This window comes from Podarcis bocagei, assembly GCF_964188305.1.
Source record: "Podarcis bocagei genome assembly, chromosome: 2".
NCBI classification, from domain to species: Eukaryota; Metazoa; Chordata; class Lepidosauria; order Squamata; family Lacertidae; genus Podarcis; species Podarcis bocagei.
In genome coordinates this window covers 42684492-42705318 of record NC_138126.1, presented here as the reverse complement: position 1 = coordinate 42705318, position 20827 = coordinate 42684492, and the positions used below count along the sequence as shown (strand labels likewise).

General features: G+C 43.5%; 1 protein-coding gene across 1 annotated transcript in view; it reads left to right on the top strand.

Moving 5' to 3' along the window:
* PLXND1 (plexin D1) overlaps positions 1-20827 on the top strand; it is a 157314-nt gene that overhangs the window by 107750 nt on the left and 28737 nt on the right. The window contains exons 23-25 of the mRNA XM_081183924.1: positions 3043-3150; positions 5278-5408; positions 10298-10496. Coding sequence (XP_081040050.1) covers positions 3043-3150; positions 5278-5408; positions 10298-10496 — 438 coding nt within the window. The remainder of the gene's footprint in view (positions 1-3042; positions 3151-5277; positions 5409-10297; positions 10497-20827) is intronic.

Here is a 20827-nt window from a genome sequence, read left to right as displayed (position 1 = left end):
TTCCCATCACCATGGATCTTTGTCTTGTAAGCAGAAGCAGACCTTGTTGATAATTAGAAGGCAAATTTATAACAGAAAATAATGGCTGCACAGTCAGGCAGTGGCATTGAAGAGAGATCTCCAGTCCAAACTAGTATTAACTAGGGCTGTAGCATGTCATCACTTAGCATCGAGTGCTGTTTCTTAAATGTTTAATAAGCAAATATCTTTTCCCCAGTTGTGAACTTTTGATTTATGCACGACAGCAATCAGGGTTAGATATATCTTCAGTTCCCCAGTGAGAAGATGGTTGGTGTTACACTGAGATTGGCCGCAGGAATTGTGTTACGGAGTTCAATTTTACATTCATAATTCAGCTAAGTCGAATCACATCTGGACAGCCTGTTCAACCATGCTCACTTTCAGAACCAAATATCTCAAAGATAGGAATATAACAATAATTGAAGTTGCTGTAAGACACTTTCTTGGCAGAAACAATCAGCATTCAGTGTCCTTATGACATCCTTACAGACTCTTCACAGGTGTATACATTTTAACTGAGCTGTTCCAGATCCAGCATAAATAAATAAATAAATAAATAAATAAATAAATATTTGAATTACAATATGAATTATATGAATTCAAATATGAATTACAATAAAACATAATAGAAACAAACAAACAACAACAACAAACAGTTAATTAAAATACAGCTTAAAATACAGCTTAAAATGCAGCCTCATTTTAGTAGTAGCCCATAAATCAAGACCATAAAGGGAGGAAACATCAGATATTCACCTGAGTCATCTATCCATGCTGGTCCTACATGGGCCAGCGAAAAAGCCAAGGGGAAATTTATATACCAAATCCCATATAAGGGGTGAGAGTGAGTCTAAGCCAAAGGCCAGGCGGAACAGCTCCGTCTTGCAGGCCCTGAGGGAAAATGTCAAATCCCGCAGGGCCCTAGTCTCTTGTGACAGAGCGTTCCACCACATCAGGGCCAGTGCTGAAAAGGCCCAGGCCCTAGTTGAAACCAATCTAACCTCCTTGAGGCTTGGGACCTCCAAAGTGTTGTTATTTATGGACCTTAAGGTCCTCCACGGGGCATACCAGGAGAGGCAGTCCCGTAGGCATGAGGGTCCTAGGCCACATAGGGCTTTAAAGGTCAAAACCAGCACCTTAAACCTGACCCTGTACTCCACCGGGAGCCAGTGCAGCTGGTAATGCACTGGATGAATGTGATCCCGTGGCAAGGACCCCATAAGGAGCCTCGCCGTGGCATCCTGCACGCGCTGGAGTTTCCGGGTCAGCTTCAAGGGCAGCCCCGCGTAGAGCGAGTATGTTAACTTAAACCCGGTAATGAATGTCACACCAAATGCTGTGCTTTCTTTTTCTTGTTATCGTCTGCCCATAATGTATTATATGCTGATCTAAAAGCAGCATTGCACCCTAGAAACAGCTGCATTTTATTGATAGTGGGAGAGAGAGGGGTGATTTCTGTTTGGGAGCTTCATTTGTTGTTGTTGTTTTGCAGTAAAGTAAGCAGGGAGGTAAGCACTCACATTCACTGCATCTACTACATAGCAAGACGATAAAATTCACATTCTGAGGAAGTAAATCTGAGCCCATGTGGTGTAGTGGTTAGAGGTTCAGATTAGGACTTGAACCTCTAACCTGGGAGACAAGGGTGCAAATCCCCTCTCGGCCAGAAGCTCACCTTTGGCCTTTCACTCTCAGCCTAACGTACTTCACAGGGTTCATGTGAGGATTAAATGAGGGGCAGGAGAACCATGTATGCTACCTTGAATTCCTTGGAGGAAAAAGGTGGGATATAAGTGGAATAAATAATAAATAAATTCAATTGGCGTGTCCCATCAAGGATTTTTGCTTCTGCAAGTGGACATTATCCACTCTACACCACCCGTGCCTTCCCCCAAACTGCTCTAGCAGGTTATGGAAACCCCCTAGAACAGATTTAGATGGTGTGTAGGGAGAAGGCAAGGCAGAGAACGTTCAGTTTCCGAACAGAAATCATCTACCGTATTTTTTGCTCTATAAGACTCACAGCTTAGTGATCCCTCTTGCTGTTCTGGCTTCTGAGAGTCAGAATATTTTTTTTCTTGTTTTCCTCCTCCAAAAACTAGGTGCGTCTTGTGGTCTGGTGCGTCTTATAGAGCGAAAAATATGGTGCTGATGGAACGAGAGACTTAGAACTTTGTTGAATTCCAGCGCTGGAATTTGCTAGCTCTCATAGTTGTGGAAAAGCACTAAAATGTCTGAGCAGCGAGTGCTTAAAGGGAAAACTGGGGCTGAAATTGATTTTGGGTAGTCCTAGGGAAAGACTATGATATTCTGCCAGCAACTTGCCCTTTGCCAATGGATGCTCACATCTTATCTCTTGCTACAGTATGCATGACCCCCTCTTCCTTCATTCCCCATTACACTATTCCATCCCAGTACTTGCCCCAAATTTTTGAAAAGCCACATTTCAGAAGCAGAATAAATGAAAGCAAACAAAAAAACAGGAAGAAATGGAAATATATGCAATTCCTTCATTTGCAAATGAATTCTGTGAGCGGAATTTGAATTGTCTTGCAGATTACGCAAAGCCTCGGGCGAGTATATAAATATAGGAGAAAGAAACAGTTCGCTCCTTTTGTCTTGGAAGAGGCAAATATTCAAATACCCAATAACTACTTATTGTGGCTTAGTCCCAAATAATTCCCCCTTTTCTGTGAAGCCATGAATGTCAGATTAGGCAGTTCATAACCTTCACACTGTGAATGCCTTGTTTCTCTCAAACAATATGCCTCCCCCAAAGTTCTTCTATGCATTCATTCAGAAGCTTCTTGCCGATAGTTTAAAACCTCCATAAAACCACATTATTTCTTACTTGTGAGTAGCCTCAAGTCATGATGACATCTCTCCTGGCCACTCCATAACAATACTGCTTTGTTGGCACAGGGACTTGGAGAAGGCATGAGGGATTTGATCATGCTTCCTTTTTTGCCAAATAACAACATGTGCTTTGGATTTGTTTTCTGTGTTTCTTTAAAAAAATAGTGTTCCTCCCTCTATGAAGAGCGTTACATTCTGCCTTCCCAGCACCTTAATTCCCAGATGGGCTCTCAGGTGCAAGAAACTCACCCGTTACTGCTGGGAGAATGGAAGGTGAGTATTGGCTACAGATACAGCTGTAACGATCAGTGTGTTGTTTCATTATAGTGGTTAAGAAATGCATGAGAAATAAGTAATATGTTCCATACTGAGGGAAAGGGAAAGGCTGAGGAACCAATGAAGTTTGGCTGCAGAGGAGTAAAAACAATAGGAAATGTCCTCCTAGGACGTAGAAAGCTGTAGAAAAAATAATAATTTCATGGGTGGGAGCACTAGAAGAAATGTATATGCATTCACACATATTAGAAGATATAGGATACACTGAAGAAACACCCTTCTTCACACAGTGCATAGTTTAAATTATGGAATTCGCTTGCACAAGATACAGTGATATTACCAACTTGGATGGCTTTAAAAGTTTAGACAAACTGATGGAGGATAAAACTACCAGTGACCACTAACCACGATGGCTGTGTTCTACTTCCACTGTCAGAGGCATTATGCCTTTGTATAACAGTTGATGAGAATCACAACTGGGGAGAATGCTGTGGCTCTCAAGACCTGCTTGCAGACTTCCTGCAGACCTCTGAGCCCCGTGAATGAGGTTTTTATTTATTCCAAACCCAGTTTCTGGTTCCACACTTTCATCTAAAGAAGTAATGACTTACCTCAGCTCCTTATTACCTCAAACATTTACTGCCCAGATACACTAAGCATTTGCCACTCCACTTCCTCACTAATTTTCTCCTTTGAGTCCCTGGTATATGTTGATTTCAGTGGTACCTTGGGTTACAGACGCTTCAGGTTACGCGTTTTCAGGTTCTGGACATGCCAAAACCCGGAAGTACCGAAACGGGTTACTTCTGAGTTTCGGCGCTTGTGCATGCACAGAAACACTAAATCACACTATGCGCAGAAGCGCCGAATCACGTCACGCGTGTGCGCAGACGTGGCGCTGTGGGTTGCAAACACTGCGGGTTGTGGACGTGCCTCCTGCACAGATCACACTCGCAACCTGAGGTTCCACTGTACTGTTTTCTTTAATGGACCTTTTAAGTTGAGAAGTAAGTACTTATGCGGAGGCTCCATTCCCAACTGCCACACGTCACCATGGATTCCCCTGTTCCTCCCCCTTTCAGCACTGAAAATGGTGTGCATGTCAGAAGGAGCACACATGCTGATGACACACAAGTGGGGAGACACCTGTAATGTATATGCTAGTTGCAATAAGCAGCTGTCAGCAGCTACTAGCCACAGTGGTTATGTTCTACCTCCACTGCCAGAGGCCTCTGAATGCCAGTCGCTAGGAATAGCAGGTGGGCAGAGTGCCATTGCATTTGTGTCCTGCTCCCTGGTTTCTCTGCAGGCTTCTGGTTAGCTGCTGTGAGAACAGGATGCTGGCCAGGTCTTATTATATTCTTATGCTGAGTCTCTCTCTCACAGGCTGCCATACCTCACAGAGTTGTTGTGAGGGTTAAATGGTATGTGAGATAATTATGTATATCACCTTGTTCTTCTTGGAGGAATGGTGGGGTATAAATGTAATAAAAAATAATTACACTGGGGGAAATCGCTTGCAAAAATGTGCGTACTGTGCCAAATTACATGCAAAAATGTGCCTGTTAGAAACAATGGCATAACAATAGGAATGAATGTTCATGTGGACTTCTTTTAAAACAATCACAAACAGATGCAGAAATCGAACAAACTGAACTTTAGTTTAGGAAAATGAGAGACAGGCAAGCTGAAATTGACAAGTTCATCCATCCATCATTAGTTGTAGGTCACAAGGAAGCACTTTTAGGCTCACTTTAAAAAGCTGCCTGTCTAACTTGATGGAGAATCGTAACTTTGGAGGAGTTTTCACATGAATCAGGTGAATCAGGCTCAAAGCAGGGGAATGCATATTTCCCTTTGTGTGCCTACTTTGTGGCTGATATGTTAAGTATACTGTGGTTTTTATTAAATGGTTTTTGTTTTGTGTATCAAGGTAGCTCATACCTATCAAATTTGTAGTCATAAACTATTTGGAGTGCCTTCAGTGGTAAAAAAGTTTTTGTTTTGTCTTGCTAGCCACTTTTAAGCTGCTGTACACAGTCTTAAAATGAAGTAGGTTAGTTAAGATGTATGTGATGGGAGATGGAGGGACTGTTCTCATCCAAATTGCTGGTTTTGCCTTAGATTCCTGAAAATTGTAGACCCAACATGGAAGAAGGAATTGCGTTGTTCTCAACCTTACTCAACAACAAGCACTTTCTCAATGTCTTCGTCCATGCTCTTGAGCAGCAGAAAGATTTTGCTGTTAGAGACAGGTAAGGTTCTCTTTTAAGATTTTAAGATAACTTTAGGTGGCACACAAGTTCAGCCTAACTTGACCACACACCTCTTTCACCCTGCAAACCTGGATGAGCCCTGCTCTGATTTTGGGCATTTAAAAAGTACTTCCTGTTTGATAAACACAGAATCATTACTTGGTTTTCTCTTGAGTTCTTTTTCTAAACCTGATATCTGTGCTTATAGGGGAATGAAAGCTTCCAGATGTTGTTGTTGTTGGTTTTAAAAAAACCAAACTCAAAGCAACTCCAAATCTTAAAGAGGGTAGATAACCTGTTCACATTCTGTGTGCTCGGAAAGATATTAAAGCAATACTAAATAAGCCCTGGACTGCTGGTTTTGAATGCATTACATGAAATAAATATTTATAGCTTATATAAAGACCATTGGGGCTCATTCACACACTTACAGATGGGATTTAAAGTTTGGTACATATGTACCTCAAATCAACCTTGACATACCCTCAACATATTACAGAAATTCTATCTAGCTGACAGAAGGAAGCCAAGCAACACCTCCGGAAAAAGCAGGTGTAGGATTTCATCTTCACATAAATCCTCTTCAGATATCCTATTTTTGTTTTAAGTTGCACATGGTTGCTGGATGCTGCAGGGACAAGCAGGTAGCCACACACACCTGCCGCCATTGCAATTTTCATCACCCTCCACAGATTAGAGGACAAGCTTCCTGGAAAATCGGGGTTCTAAAATGTTTGGGGAGCCTCCCTTTTTCAGAAGGGCCGGAGGGCAATTGGAAGAGCAGTGTGGGGCTGGGCTTGCATGCTTGTCCCTATGGGGTGGGGGGAGTTTGCATGTTAATGTGAAGACAGAATGCCTGAAGAGGACTGGACTTCAACAGTCCTTGAATTGAGAAGGGACGAAGGAGGAGGAATTTGATATCCTTATGAGCTAAGTTTGCTTCCACAGCACTGTGGCTAAAATCATTTTCTCTTTGTTTTTCTTGCATCCTCTCTGCACTACGACAACTATTCAGGCCCTCTTAGTAGTCATTTAGGCCTCCTCCTGAGTCACTAGCATATCACAAAGTAGTCTTCACTGTGTTATCGTGGAGCAAGGAGGATTAACCTGTTCTGAAGTGCATTCTGTGGCTGCCTCTGTCAGCAAGAGACACAATATGGCTAGTATGGGATCTAGGATTTCCACAATTGAAGGGCTAGGGAGGAATGGCGGTAGGGCTAGATATCTCTATCGGCGAAGGGTTTCGAGATGCAGTGATCCTCGAACCCCTTCCAATCTACGCCCCATCCCAAGGGATGAGGGTAGGGAGAACAAGGATTACACACCTCCGTCATTGGTGCTGTGCAATGCCAGGTCCATAGGCAACAAAACTGCCACCATGCGTGACTTTTTTGTCTCGCAGGGGATTGACCTGGCTTGCGTGACGGAGACCTGGGTACGGGAAGGCGAAGTAGTCTCCCTACATGAGATAACACCCCCAGGTTTCTCTGTCCTCCATCAATCGCGGACTGTAGGTCGGGGGGGAGGAGTAGCGTTGTTATTCCGGGAGGATTGCTCTTTCAGAGCTCTGCCATCACCGGCGATCTCCGGCATTGAATGTGTTGGTCTCGTGTGGGGCACCAAGGAGAGCTTGGCTGTCTGGCTGGTGTACCGACCACCCAGCACATCTGCAGCCACCCTGTCAGATCTGCTGGAGGTGGTGGCGGGCTGGGCCTTGGAGTTCCCAAACCTACTGGTTTTGGGAGACTTCAACGTCCATGCCGATGCCGCTCCCTCCTCACAGGCTCTAGACCTAGTGACTTCCATGGCAACACTAGGGCTCTCCCAGTTTGTTTTGGGCCCCACTCATCAAGCAGGCCACACGCTGGATCTGATCTTTGGGGCTGGCATAGATGTGATCATGCTCCCCGCTGTGAAAGTGCCATGGTCTGATCACTACGCTTTAAAAGCCAAGATTGACTTCCCGCTCCTCCCCGGCTCGGGTGGCGAACCTATTTGGGCTCGTCCGCGAAAACTGATGGATCCTGATAGATTCCGACAAGCCTTGCGGAACCCTGCTCCTCCTGGCGACTCATTAGATGACCTTGTTGAGGACTGGAATAACCGGCTCTTGGCAGCCATTGATGAGATCGCGCCTAAGCGCCCTCTGCGACCCCGTCGAAACCGGGCCCCTTGGTTTACTGAGGAGCTCCGGAAAATGAAGCGGGATCTCAGACGGCTAGAGCGAGTATGGCGACGGACTCGTGACGGAGCCTCAAGAACATCTTATAGGACGCTTATGAAAGCCTATGAGATGGCTATGAAAGCTGCTAAGAAATCTTACTTTGCAGCTTCCATTGCATCCGCTAGCTCTCGCCCGGCACAACTTTTTAGAATAATTAGGTCAATAACGTCCTTAGGAGGACAACCAAATTTAAGCACAAATTCGACCCACAGCTGTGAGGCATTCGCGAACTTTTTTGCGGAGAAAGTCCTGTTGCTCCGCCGTGACCTCCCTGCCAATTTAGATACAGTGACTGAACTGGAGGCCCCTCGACTGACTTCAGGTCCAGTGTTGGACCATTTCGATCGGATACTCCCTACTGATGTGGATAGATTCCTCCAAGTTGGTAGGCCCACCACCTGCCTCCTTGATCCGTGCCCGTCTTGGCTGATTAGGGAGTGTCCAGATGTTGCGCGGACCCCCCTGGTTGAAATTATCAATTTGTCCCTTGACACGGGGACATTCCCAGGGGAACTGAAGGAAGCAGTGGTGCGTCCACTCCTAAAGAAAACTTCATTAGATCCCTTAGACCTATCCAATTACCGCCCAGTTTCAAATCTTCCATACCTGGGTAAGGTAATTGAGAGAGCGGTTGCTGAACAGCTTGGTAGGTTTCTGGAGGAAACATCGGCATTAGATCCATTTCAGTCCGGTTTCCGTCCTGGTTTTGGGACGGAGACGGCTCTGGTTGCCCTAACAGATGATATCCGTAGACAACTGGATCGAGGCGGGTCAGGACTGCTGATCCTTTTAGATTTGTCAGCAGCTTTTGACATGGTCGATCATGATCTTCTGGACCATCGCCTTGCAGACGTGGGGATACAGGGCATAGCCCGTAACTGGTTGTGCTCTTTTATCTCTGGTCGGGGACAGAGGGTGGCACTAGGGAGGGAAATGTCGTCACGCCACTCCTTGGTGTGTGGAGTGCCGCAGGGCGCAATTCTCTCCCCAATGCTTTTTAACATCTTTATGCGCCCCCTTGCTCAGATTATCCGGAGCTTTGGGCTGGGCTGTCATCAATATGCTGATGACACTCAGCTCTATCTACTGATGGATGGCCACACCAACTCGGCCCCTTACACACTGACCAGATGCTTGGAAGCTGTGGCTGGATGGTTTCGTGGGAGCCGATTGAAACTAAATCCTTCAAAGACAGAGGTCCTATGGCTAGGTCGGGATAGCATGGGGATGAGGGACCAACTCCCTTCTCTTGCGGGGGCCCAATTAGTGCCATTACCTTCCGTTAAGAGTTTGGGTGTAATCCTTGACGCCTCCCTTTCCATGGAGGCGCAAGTCACAGCAACAGCCAAGGCGACATTTTTCCACCTTCGCCGCATCAAGCAGTTGGTCCCTTACCTTTCCCGCCCCGACCTGGCCACAGTGATCCATGCGACAGTCATCTCCAGGCTTGACTACTGTAACTCGCTCTACGCGGGGCTGCCCTTGAAGCTGTCCCAGAAACTCCAGCGGGTACAGAATGCTGCAGCGAGGCTCCTCACAGGGTCTCTGCCATGGGAGCATATTCATCCAGTGCTTTTCAAGCTGCACTGGCTCCCGGTGGAGTACAGGGTCAGATTTAAGGTGCTGCTTTTGACCTTTAAAGCCCTTCACGGCCTAGGACCCTCGTACCTACGGGACCGCCTCGCCTGGTATGCCCCACGGAGAGCCTCAAGGTCCATAAATAACAACACCCTAGTGGTCCCAGGCCCTAAGGAAGTTAGATTGGCTTCAACCAGAGCCAGGGCCTTTTCAGCACTGGCCCCAACTTGGTGGAACGCTCTGTCTCATGAGACCAGGGCCCTGCAGGATCTGATCTCTTTCCGCAGGGCCTGTAAGACAGAGTTGTTCCGCCTGGCCTTTGGATTGGAGCCAATTTGATTCCCTCCGCCCCCTTTTTCTTTTTTCTTTTCCTTCTCCTGCAATGAGGCTCCATTTTAATATTTTAATGTTCCATTATTTTAATGTTGTATTTTATTTTTGTTTTTAAGTTGTAATCACTCATCTTGTTTTTATTATTGCTTGTAAGCCGCTCTGAGCCCGGCCTTGGCTGGGGAGGGCGGGGTATAAATAAAAAAATATTATTATTATTATTAATATATGGTGCTTAATTCAGAAGCACCCTGTATAAAGAAATGGCAGCTGGGGAGCTTTTAAAGGATGAAGAAAGTAAAGTAGTTGGTAGAGCTGCCTGGCTGTATTTTATGGTTATTGTACAGCGGACCTAAGTAGCCTTGCATCTCAAGGGCTCTGTATATAACCCACATACAAAAAACAACAACCATATCCTCCTAAACATCATGCTGTTCCTTTATTTCTTTAAAAGATACAACTATGCCATTTTCCAGCTTTCTGGTGTTAACCTTCTCTATTATTCTACAGAGTGCCAGAACAATGTTTTTTTCTTTGAACGATTGGCATCCATTTCTATCGGAGGGGCATAATACAATGTGATTATGCACAGCTGCAATACAAATGGTTTGAAGCTTCAACAATTTTGAAAGGCTTTGCGCAAAAATAAAAATAAAAAATCTGGAATGTTACCATGGTTTTAATTTCTGTTCACGTTGATTGATGGGTCCCAGTTGTACTATCAGTCTCAAAAACCATCCATTAACTCTTCTTGCAGATGCAACCTGGCCTCCTTGCTCACCATTGCATTGCATGGGAAACTGGAGTACTACACCAGCATCATGAAGGACCTCTTGGTGGACCTCATTGATGCGTCTGCCTCTAAAAACCCCAAGCTTATGCTGAGGAGGACAGAATCTGTAGTTGAGAAGATGCTGACCAATTGGATGTCCATCTGCATGTACAGCTTTCTTAGAGTAAGTAGGAAAGACCACTTAGCTTTGGGGGAGGCTGAGACCTGGTGTGGCTGTGGGAAACTGGGCAGGGCACCTTTGATAGTTCATTGTCTCCTACTCAGGGCATTTACATTTATTCCCCCTGCTCTCTTTTTAGGTAATGGTGGCCCAGGAGAGAGATTAAGATATAGCGTTATCTCACTTTTTATCAGCAATACTTCAGTGTAGAATAGGTTAATGGACAGTGAGTTGTCCCGGGCCATCAAGTAAACTTCACAGCTGAACAGAGATTTTCAGATATCTAAAAGTATATAGAACCGCTGCCATTTAAGCAGTTGTTGTGAGGTCCCAAAACAGTAATGTGTGTGATCTCGGTCCAGTATACCTGAAGGAGCGTCTCCACCCCCATTGTTCTGCCTGGTCACTGAGGTCCAGTGCCTTCTGGCGGGTCCCTCACTGTGAGAAGCCAAGTTACAGGGAACCAGACAGAGGGCCTTCTCGGTATTGGCACCCGCCCTGTGGAACACCCTCCCACCAGATGTCAAAGAGAAAAACGACTACCAGACTTTTAGAAGACATCTGAAGGCAGCCCTGTTTAGGGAAGCTTTTAATGTTTAATAGACAATTGTATTTTAATATTCTGTTGAAAGCCGCCCGAGTGGCTGGGGAAACTCAGCCAGATGGGTGGGGTATAAATAAATTATTATTATTATTATTATTATTATTATTATTATTATTATTATTATTTTCCATTTAGCCTACCATAATAATGTTCTGGCAAAATAACATACTAAGGTGAAAACTAGCATAGAGGGAAGTTTTCTATGTCATCGTATTCAGCATTTCCCACTTCTTTATCCCCCAAGTTTTTCTAGGGAAGAATTATTCCCATTGATGCTGTTGTGGAATTTCTGTTCGAATGTCAAATGTTAGCCTCTCAGATTTTGTTTCGAAACAACTGCATTTTTATCATAATGTTTCAACCAGGATTGTTGATATTGGCCATATTTCTTTTTGAGGGGCTCCCTCTGATCCTAGAAAATTACTAGGCTGATATGTCTATAGCCCAACATGAGAAATCCAAACATGAACACAAAGGCTGCACCTGTTTATGCAAATTTTGTAATTGGCTCAACTCAAATGCTGTCAGCATACTGTCTGCAAATGTTGCTTTTCAAGAAAGGATTGGAGGCTTGGAGTTTGCTTTCAAGAATTAGACTCAAATTTAGTTTTGGATTTTTTCAAAAAATACAATTTTATGCTTCAAAACTTAATCAGTGATGACCAAAACTTCTGATACTCGGCTATTTTATTAATGAGCCCCATGAATCAAGGCTTTTTATTTGTTCAGCTCCCAATTTCTAGTTCCATACTTTCATCTAAGTCTTGCCTTACCTCAGCTTCCTATGCTTATTAGCACAAATGTCTACTGCCCACGTTCACTAGTCACCTTTGAGTCCCTGACGTATGTTCATTTCTTGAATTAATGTCACATCCATTAGAGAAAGAGTTTTAAATTTACTCAAAGTACTATATCCTTTAAAGCAGCATTTCCCAACCTTGGGCCTCCAGCTGTTTTTGGACTACAACTCCCATAATCCTCAGCTAGCAAGACCAGTGGTCAGGGATGATGGGAATTGTAGTTCGAAAACAGCTGGAGGCCCAAGGTTGGGAAACACTGCTTTAAAGGACCTTTTAAGTTGAGACGTAAAGAATTTGTATGCAGTTTGCAGTAAGCCATAGCTGTCAACCGTCCCTTATTTGGTGGGAAAGTCCCTTATCCCAGCGCTGTGTCCCGCTGTTGTCCCTTATTGATGATGTCCCTTAAATTTCCCGGGTTTCAAAAGAAGCAGCTCCTCTCCCTCCCTCCCTGCCAGCCAGGGAGGAGGGAGGTTCCAACTGTGTTGCTTGGCTGTGTTGCTCACCCAATAAGGAGTCTAAGAATGACTGGGGGGTGGGGCTTGCATGCCTTGTGCCGATCAAATCGGCCGCGTTGCCTGGGGACTCCCCTTTGCTCAGCGCTTCCCAGCGGAGAGGTGACGGTGGTTTTCCTTGCTGCATCCCCTTTGCCGGGTTGCTGCGCTGTGGGAACCACCGCTTGAGGCTTCATTTGGCTGCTGGCTGGGCTTTCTGCCTTTGGCTCGGAGGGGCTCAGAAGTTGAACATACCTGTGCTCAGAAAATCCCTTATTTTGGCTGCTGATCCCTTATTTTCAAGGCTGCTGGTCCCTTATTTTCAAATCTGTAAGTTGACAGCTATGCAGTAAGCAGCAATCCGTGGCTACTAGCCACAATGGTTATGTTCTACCTCCACTGCCAGAGGCCTCTGAATGCCAGTCACTAGGAATAGCAGGTGTGCAGAGAGCCATTGCATTCGTGTCCTGCTCCCTGGTTTCTCTGCAGGCACCTGATTGGCTACTGTGAGAACACAATGCTGGACTAGATGGGACATTGGCCTAATTTAGCAGACTCTTCTTACGTTCTAACCAATAATGTTGAACACCCCCACCACCACCCCCGAATGACATAATTTGGCTATAATTCCCTCATTAAGATGGCTTCTTCAGTTCCAGCACTTCTCAGGTAGCTGCCATTGCCATTCTAAGAGAATGAGGGAAGCGTTCGTGGTGAGTTTTGGCACCCCCTTTTCTAGAAAAATAGCACTGCTTATTAAAGTGAACAATATTTAGAAGTTTGGACTATTTTGAAAGGGATCCCAAGGGTCAACTAGTGCAACCCCCTGCAATGCAGGAATCTCAACTAGATCATCCATTTCTCTGATTTATATGATTTGTATGATGTGCCATTTGACTATAGGCATTCAAAGTCTGAACTGCATCACATATTTAAACAAAACCAGTTTGTTCATGTGCGGTCGGTGATAGACATTCAACAAGCCTGGGAAGGGAAAGAAAGTAGGAGACGTGCGTTTTTTTCTAATTGCATGCTATGGTGCTAAAATCTGCTGATTTTGCATATACTTAGCCTCCCGGTTAAGAAAGTGGAGACCTCTTTTGGGACTAGAGAACTCGGCTGGAATCCGATACAACCCAACTCAGCTGCCTAATTTCTTCTGAACGTTGTGCAAGAAAGCCTTGGGAGGGGATAGAGCTTTATCTTACGGGACCTCTGAGCAGGATGGTCTTACAAAAGAAATTAACAACGGCTGCAGTTCTCATATGGTCTTTTATGTTCCTCTGAGCTCTCTTCTGCTGCTCTCAGATAGGCACGCATGAAGAAACAGCCACTGTTTACTATCGCTCCAAGGCTTCACATCCCACCTTGCGCCTGTCTGAGGGCAGGAGAGCTATCTCAGAGGAAGAGTTTGGTCTGCACAGCCAGGGTGAAGGATGCAGCTTTCATAGCAGGAGAGTGAAGCAAAGATTAGGACTCTTAAATGTTAATCTAAAACATGAAGCTAGCTTGTAAATAATTTGTCCCCCCCCCCAGCCTGCCCCCCATCTTTTAAACCTGGCATGGTCCCAGCTAAGAGAAAGATAAAAGACAGATGTTATAAACATAAATTGATTCTCCATGTGTGCTGTGATAATGCTTTAATTCTGTGGTATTTTGTGGAGCAGCCGATAACTGGCTGAATCTGGGGAAAGCCTGCCAGTAAATTAGACAATTTGGAAGGAAGCTGGTTTTGACAAGGGTGAGACAGTGCCACCTCTCCTTCTGCTGTTGTTCGTTCGGCTGAAAATCAGCTCTTGTCTACTTAGCTGTAGAACCGGAGGACAGGAAAAGGCAGCATGCCAGTGATGAAGTTCAATATTTTAAAAAATATTTTGTGTATATGCATATAAAATTGCTTAGCACTTTTCATTAGGAACAATACTGCTTTTAGAAGCGAAGTGATAACAACGAACACATACAGTACTTGTCCTGAAATATACAGCTGATGTTCTGGTTTTGTCTTAACTGATGAGGAAATGTCTCATTGAAAAACAAAGTAGGATAACTGCCCCTGACTTTCTGGCTTGCTGCTATGAATTGTGTGGTCAGGAACAATCAGGATTAATTGGCGACCTAAGGGAACATAGTCAATAGATCTTAAACTCATCTCAGTCTCAGGTAGAAGTGCTTTTAATCATCCATGTATGACGATACCATGTATTATCTCATACATAGAAAGAATTGCCGCATCTTTTGCTAAGTACAGAAGGGCAGTCCTGCTGGATCAGACCAAAGGCCCTGGTAATCCAGCATCCTCCTCTCACACTGACCAACCAGATGTTTGTAGAAAATAAGAATAAGAATAAGAATAACAACAACAACAACAACAACAATAATAATAATAATAATAATAATTTATTATTTCTACCCCGCCCATTTGGCTGGGTTTCCCCAGCCACTCTGGGCAGCTTCCAACAGAAGGTTAAAAATACATTAAATTAAAATACATTAAAGCAGGACATGACTGCAGCAGCACTCTCCCACTAGTGATTCCCTTCAGCCGGTATTCAGAGGCATACCACTCCCCATCTGGAAGCTGTAAGTCTAAACCTGAGCATCACAAATGAGCACCCCAGTGAAGACCACATCCTTTAATCAAGTGAGCACAAAATAAGAGACTGGTAAGGGACCACCTGATTTCATGATTTGCTTATGAGACACTTGGAAGTAGTGAGAGACTTTTGACTGCTTTGGAGCACCTCTGAAGTCCAGCACAACTGGAAAACACAAGCCCAAACCAGGAGTAGGATCACTCAATTGCATAGATGATTGGGGGTACCCTGATGCAATGAGGTTTCTCACTGCTTTCAAATGTTCCTGGAATCCTGTCCAATGTCAGAAACATGGTCTCTCCTGTCCATTAAATTGGAGGAGGGGCAGAATTGATTGTGGCAAGCACAATCTAGACTAGCTTAAAAAAAATTCTTTATGTGACAGAAGATAACTCTGGGACCTGTCTGGATTCCAGTCTCAGACTATAAGCTCCCACTGCAAGCCCACATTCCTTCATGGATAATGTAACCAGACAGAATGGTCCCTTCTCTCAGGAAACTAAGCAAGCTCTATAGGTTTGCTGATAGGTTAGTCCTAAAGGACAAATTCAGTCATCCAGTTTACATCAGCTCTGCTCTCTTTTTGTAAGCATTTTGGGAAATCTTAATGAGAGGGCAAAGTATAGTTTCAGAAATCATATTTGTCCTACACAGTTGTGGCTACACAGTATGATGATTGTAGTGTTCAGTGATCCATTTATTTGTGGTGGCTTAGGAGATTTTTTTGTTAAATCTGGTGATAATTAGGACTGAGAACATTTCTGCCCACACACGAATTTCCTGATGATATTCCTGAATCCACTCAACAGTTTCCTAGAATCACAGAAAACAAACGATAGGTGGCTGCACATTTTGAAATGGTTGGCCATTTCTGCATGCACGCTTGCAGGACCAAAGAGAACATGTTCTTGTTGTGTTTAATTTCTTCAGGTGTGTGTGCCTCCAAGGTAAACGTAAATGTAGCAAAAGCCCATAAATTTATTATTCATAACATTAAATGTTATGCTGCACCAGTGTCTCGTTATTACAGTTGCCATCACAATAGAGTAATCGCAGGGTATGATAGAACCCTTCTTCAAAAGTGCCTGTGATGTGTTTTCCTCCTGAAAACATGAGAATATCAGGGAACGGGGAAATAACAAAGAGCATTGTGGCAATTGTAAAAAAATGAAAAAGCAGTTTTGGTGATACAATCACCATTTTGCTCTTACATAGTCAGGGTGCAGTCCTAACCGCTGGCAGGCAACAGTGGGTGGTGGAGCCACCATTCCTTCTGAAGCCCCCCTGCTTTTCTTGGCCAGGGCAGCAAAGTCTACGTGTTTGCTGTACCACCTTCAGACCAAGCAAACAGGTCAAATTTAGGCCCCTTTGCCACAACCTGCCAGGAGCTGGACAAGCTTAGGATCCAGTGATGGAGCTCAGCTCTACTACTCTCTCTGTCCCCAGATGCACCATTTCAATAATTTATGCTGCCAACCTTTTGACATGTATACTGCTGGTGGTTGCTTCCTCCCACTCAAGTTTTCTTTAGGCACAGTGGGAAACTTCTGCAGCAACAGAGCCTCATCCAAACCTAGTCCAGTGCAGTGGAACCAAGGTTCGAACTGTATAATAATCAATGCTCATTCTTTTTGCATTTCATGATCTTCTGACTTCACTCTTCTCCCAAAAAAATCACGTGTGTATATTTGTCAGTTTAGGATTACACTTTATAATGTTAGATGAAGTGGACTCTGGTCCACAAAAGTTTATACCATAATATATGTGTTAGTCTCTAAGGTGCTACTAGAGTCTTGACTACTTCAACAGACTAACTTCAACTCAGATTAACAATGGAATGTCAGCCCAGGTCTGCTCAACCAAAAGAAAATGGAAGTCACCATTGATTTCTAGCTGCAAAAGTAAAGCAAGCCTACTGTATTCAGGGATATTACACCCAGATCCACCAACAAGAAATTAGACCCACAATCTGCAATTTAAATTATCCGCTATAAGTCAACCATTTCCATTATGCACCACATTTTTGTGAACCAAGCCCAGTCTTACAGGCAGCTTTTGGTAAAGAAATTTACTAGCCCTCCTGTAGCACTGGGCCGTGAGACATATGTGACGATGGGTCTGTTTTTAGTTCTTGAATTATCCCCATTAATCACAACATCTATTTGAAACAGCTGCTGCAAAAGGTCCTTAACAATTGTGCAGTGGAAAAATTCCAGCTGCTTGTATTTTCCCTCGTAAGTTAGCATTACATGATTTAAACATTTGTTTTATATTAATTCTGTGCCAAACAATCCATCCATTTGTATTGCAGAAATGGAGGGTTGAAGAGCAAACCATCTAAAAATGGAAACATTCAAAAATAGTCAAATAGCCATTCGTGGCCTAAGCAAAGGGCAACTCCAGTGATGAGCCTGACTAGTTGGTTCAGTTTGTAAATATAGCCCTATTGTGTAAATTAAAAGGCTCAGATTTTAGGTGCTTTCACAAATGTGTTCTGCTGCCCAAGAGATAAGAGAATTTACAAAGAACTGCCTGGTGTAATTAGGCTATTTTCATTGCACTTGGACTCACTCAGCCAAACTTGACTAGACTCAGCACCTTATTGTTTTGGTTACTCTGCAACACAAGTCGGCTAGACTCAGACCTCCTTCAAATGGGCACCCAAGGATGTGGTGTCCACTTCACAGTGGTGCAGTTCCATGCTGCTGGGGTGTATGTCTGAATACTGTGGCCACAGCATGGCCACCAGGAGTGTTAACACTGTTGACAACAGCAAACTATGGTTTAAAGCTAGCTAGCAATTTTGCCTCATTGGGGGGAATCAAACAACTTTAATTGTGACTTCATGGTTTGTTTCTCCCATGCCAAGGGAAGAACAAAGAGGGAATGTCCAGGTTACATGTACCATTACCTTACTCATTCACAGTAAAACTTTGATAAGCCTGCAACCCTGGTTTATCATGACATACAAATGCAGCTATTTGTATACAGAGTGACTCACGTAGCTTAACCCTTAGGGAACAACTTCATACAATTTATTTTGCTTCAGGGTCCTTTCCCCCCCCCTCCCCAATTTGCACGTGTCTCGTTCTTGTGCACAAATTCACATTGTGGTCAAGGTCTGAGAGTTCAGACATTTGGGGGAGAGAAAAACACAAGAGTTTCAAAAACACAAGTCTGAAAAGAATTCCACAGAAACACATTGCTTCAATTCAGACAGGAATTAATGTTAAAGAAATTTTCATGGTTAAAGAAGGTGATAGTTTGGTGTGATGTCTGAAGTGATAAATCATGGTTTGCAATCAGCCAGCAAAGCTTTGTCTGAAATTATGTTTAAAAGTATATTTGCAAGGCATGCTTTTGCTGAATTAATCTGAAACCATAGTTGAGACTATTACTCTTATAGAAAATGAAAAACACAGAAGGAAAAGGAAAGCAAGCAAGCATCTCTAAATAGTGGTTGATATGGAATCGTAAGAAATGGTTCAGGTTTTAAACCATAGTTTGGCATGATATCTGAAGTGTACCAGTAAAAATATGATGTGACTTCCAGAAAGTTATTGTATGTTTCAGGAGAAGGAGAAGGTGCCTCAATAAAAACCTAGATTTGACGTAACAAACTTAGGATTTTATTAACTTATAAGTGAGAAACCCCAGAAGGCTTTTGCCTTTTGTCATACAATGAGAGCCAAACAAGCTCTGATGTTTATTGCATGATTGCAATTAACGTGTCTGGTTTTTAAATTTTTAATAGCAGCTGCAGGGGATCAGAATTAGGACCAAGAAGGTGGGTGGACACTTTTCCATATGCTGCAGTCCCAATAACACCCTCCCCAACTGCTATTGGAAGTTGTCAAAGTAAGCATCTCTCCTGGGGTTGAATTACAGCTTCAGGTGGGAGCACTTTCAGTGGAATTCCAACATGGGGATGGGAGAGAGTTAACTGTGCTTCCCTGCATGCTGTTTACCCAATTCTCATCTCACCTGCTCCCACTGTACAGTAACTATTGATGGTTTAAAACTAGGTATGTTCATTGCAGTCATATAGGTACCATCTTTCTAGTTTGGCACTAAGAGAAGCAGTTTGGAGTTCTCTGGAGTTAGCTTCAGAAACCACAGGGGGAAGAATCAACTGAGTCCTCTTTGGAGTCTAACTAAATGCTAATATACGAGCCCATCACAAATGAGATTCTAGCACTTTTTTATCTTCTCTTAATAGGACAAGATAGGCGATTCTTTTCAAAGATTAAGGTTGCATAATGCAGATTAGTCTTTTAAACACTCAGTTGTACTCATCATCAGGGTAGTTTTTTTCACCTTTTCAGTGTATGATGAGAGACAAGGTAGGAATAGTAACTTAGTGGTTGTAAGGATGGAGCCTTAGACGGTGTTGCCAGGGGTTCTTCTGGACAAATGAACACAGAGTGCAAGAATTTGCCATTTCACCTTGAAAATGTTGTTATTATTTATAAAAAAATATGCATATACCACTAGATCATAAACAATATCAATGAAGTTTATAACAGCATATATGTGCAATAAAAAACATAGCCACACATTTGAAGTTAGAGAGAATCAGCTATTATGGAAAAATGAATTCTTAATTGCCTCCATAAGCCAGGCAGAATGGGATAGTTTTCAGCAGGCATTTAAAGGTTGAAACAGAAAGCACCTGCTGAATCTCTGTTGGCAGAGTATTCCACAGGACTGGGCCAATGACACTGAAAACTCTTATTTCATGCTGATGTCAGAAGAGACTTGCTAATCCTAAGGTGCCCTGGATCTACGTCGTTCAGAGCTTTCAAAATTAATAACTGGAACCTGGCTCAGATAGGCAGCTAGTGCAGATATTCTAGCAATGGTGCCACATGTTGTCAGCTAAGTGTCCCCATCAGCAGTCAGGCCACTGCATTCTGCACCAGATGGAGCTTCCAAACCAGGGCCAAGGGCAGCGCTACACAAAGTGGATTGCAGTAATCCAGCTTCAAGGTTACCGATTCATGGACATCCCCGTCCAGGAATAGCCATACCTGGCAAACCAGGCAAAGCTGGTAAAAGTCACCCCTAGCCACAGAGAAACAGGGGGCAAGGATTCAGCTATGGTTCTGTGGCCCAAAAGCTAGCCAAAGAACTAGAATTTGAAGCCAAGATAGTGGGCTTGAGACACTGGAGTTTACTGCTATGTTCCCATTGTTAGCCTCCATAAAGCAATGTTTTTAATATAAGAAATGACTTTGAATTGGGGTAGTTGGAATAGTTTTGTTTGTGCCCTCAGGCATTTTAACTGTCTATAATATGTTCCCAAGAGACATCTCTAACATTGTTTCAGTCTCATTAGAAGAGTAGCTTGTAAATTTAACCCAAGAGTTCATTCTTCCTCTCCCAGTTGTTGTTTAAACCCAGCATATAGAAACAGAGCTTCATACAACCTATATGGAACAGTTCAAAGGATGCCAACTTTGGGTTTCATTAATATAAAGTGATTTCACCGCCCAGGGTTACTTGTAAGAGCCCATAACATTGCAGTTACAAATCACCAAACATTTCATTAAAAAGCAAATATAATAGAGGAAAAAATGTGCTCTGTAAATGAAATATTCTCGGAGTCGAGTGTGAATTTCATATTCTTTATTCAGCTCATAGTAGCAATGAATGAAACTTTCCCCAAAACGTCTAGCTATATATACATTATTTATACAATGGGCCCCATGTGATTGGCTAATTCCGGGCTGCTCCTGCAGGCCAATCAGGTTGCTGATTCACTTCCACCTGGAGCTGGATTGGGTGGTTCCTGCAGACCAATCAGACTGCTGCATTCTGGATCCTATTCTAGGATTCAGCTCAG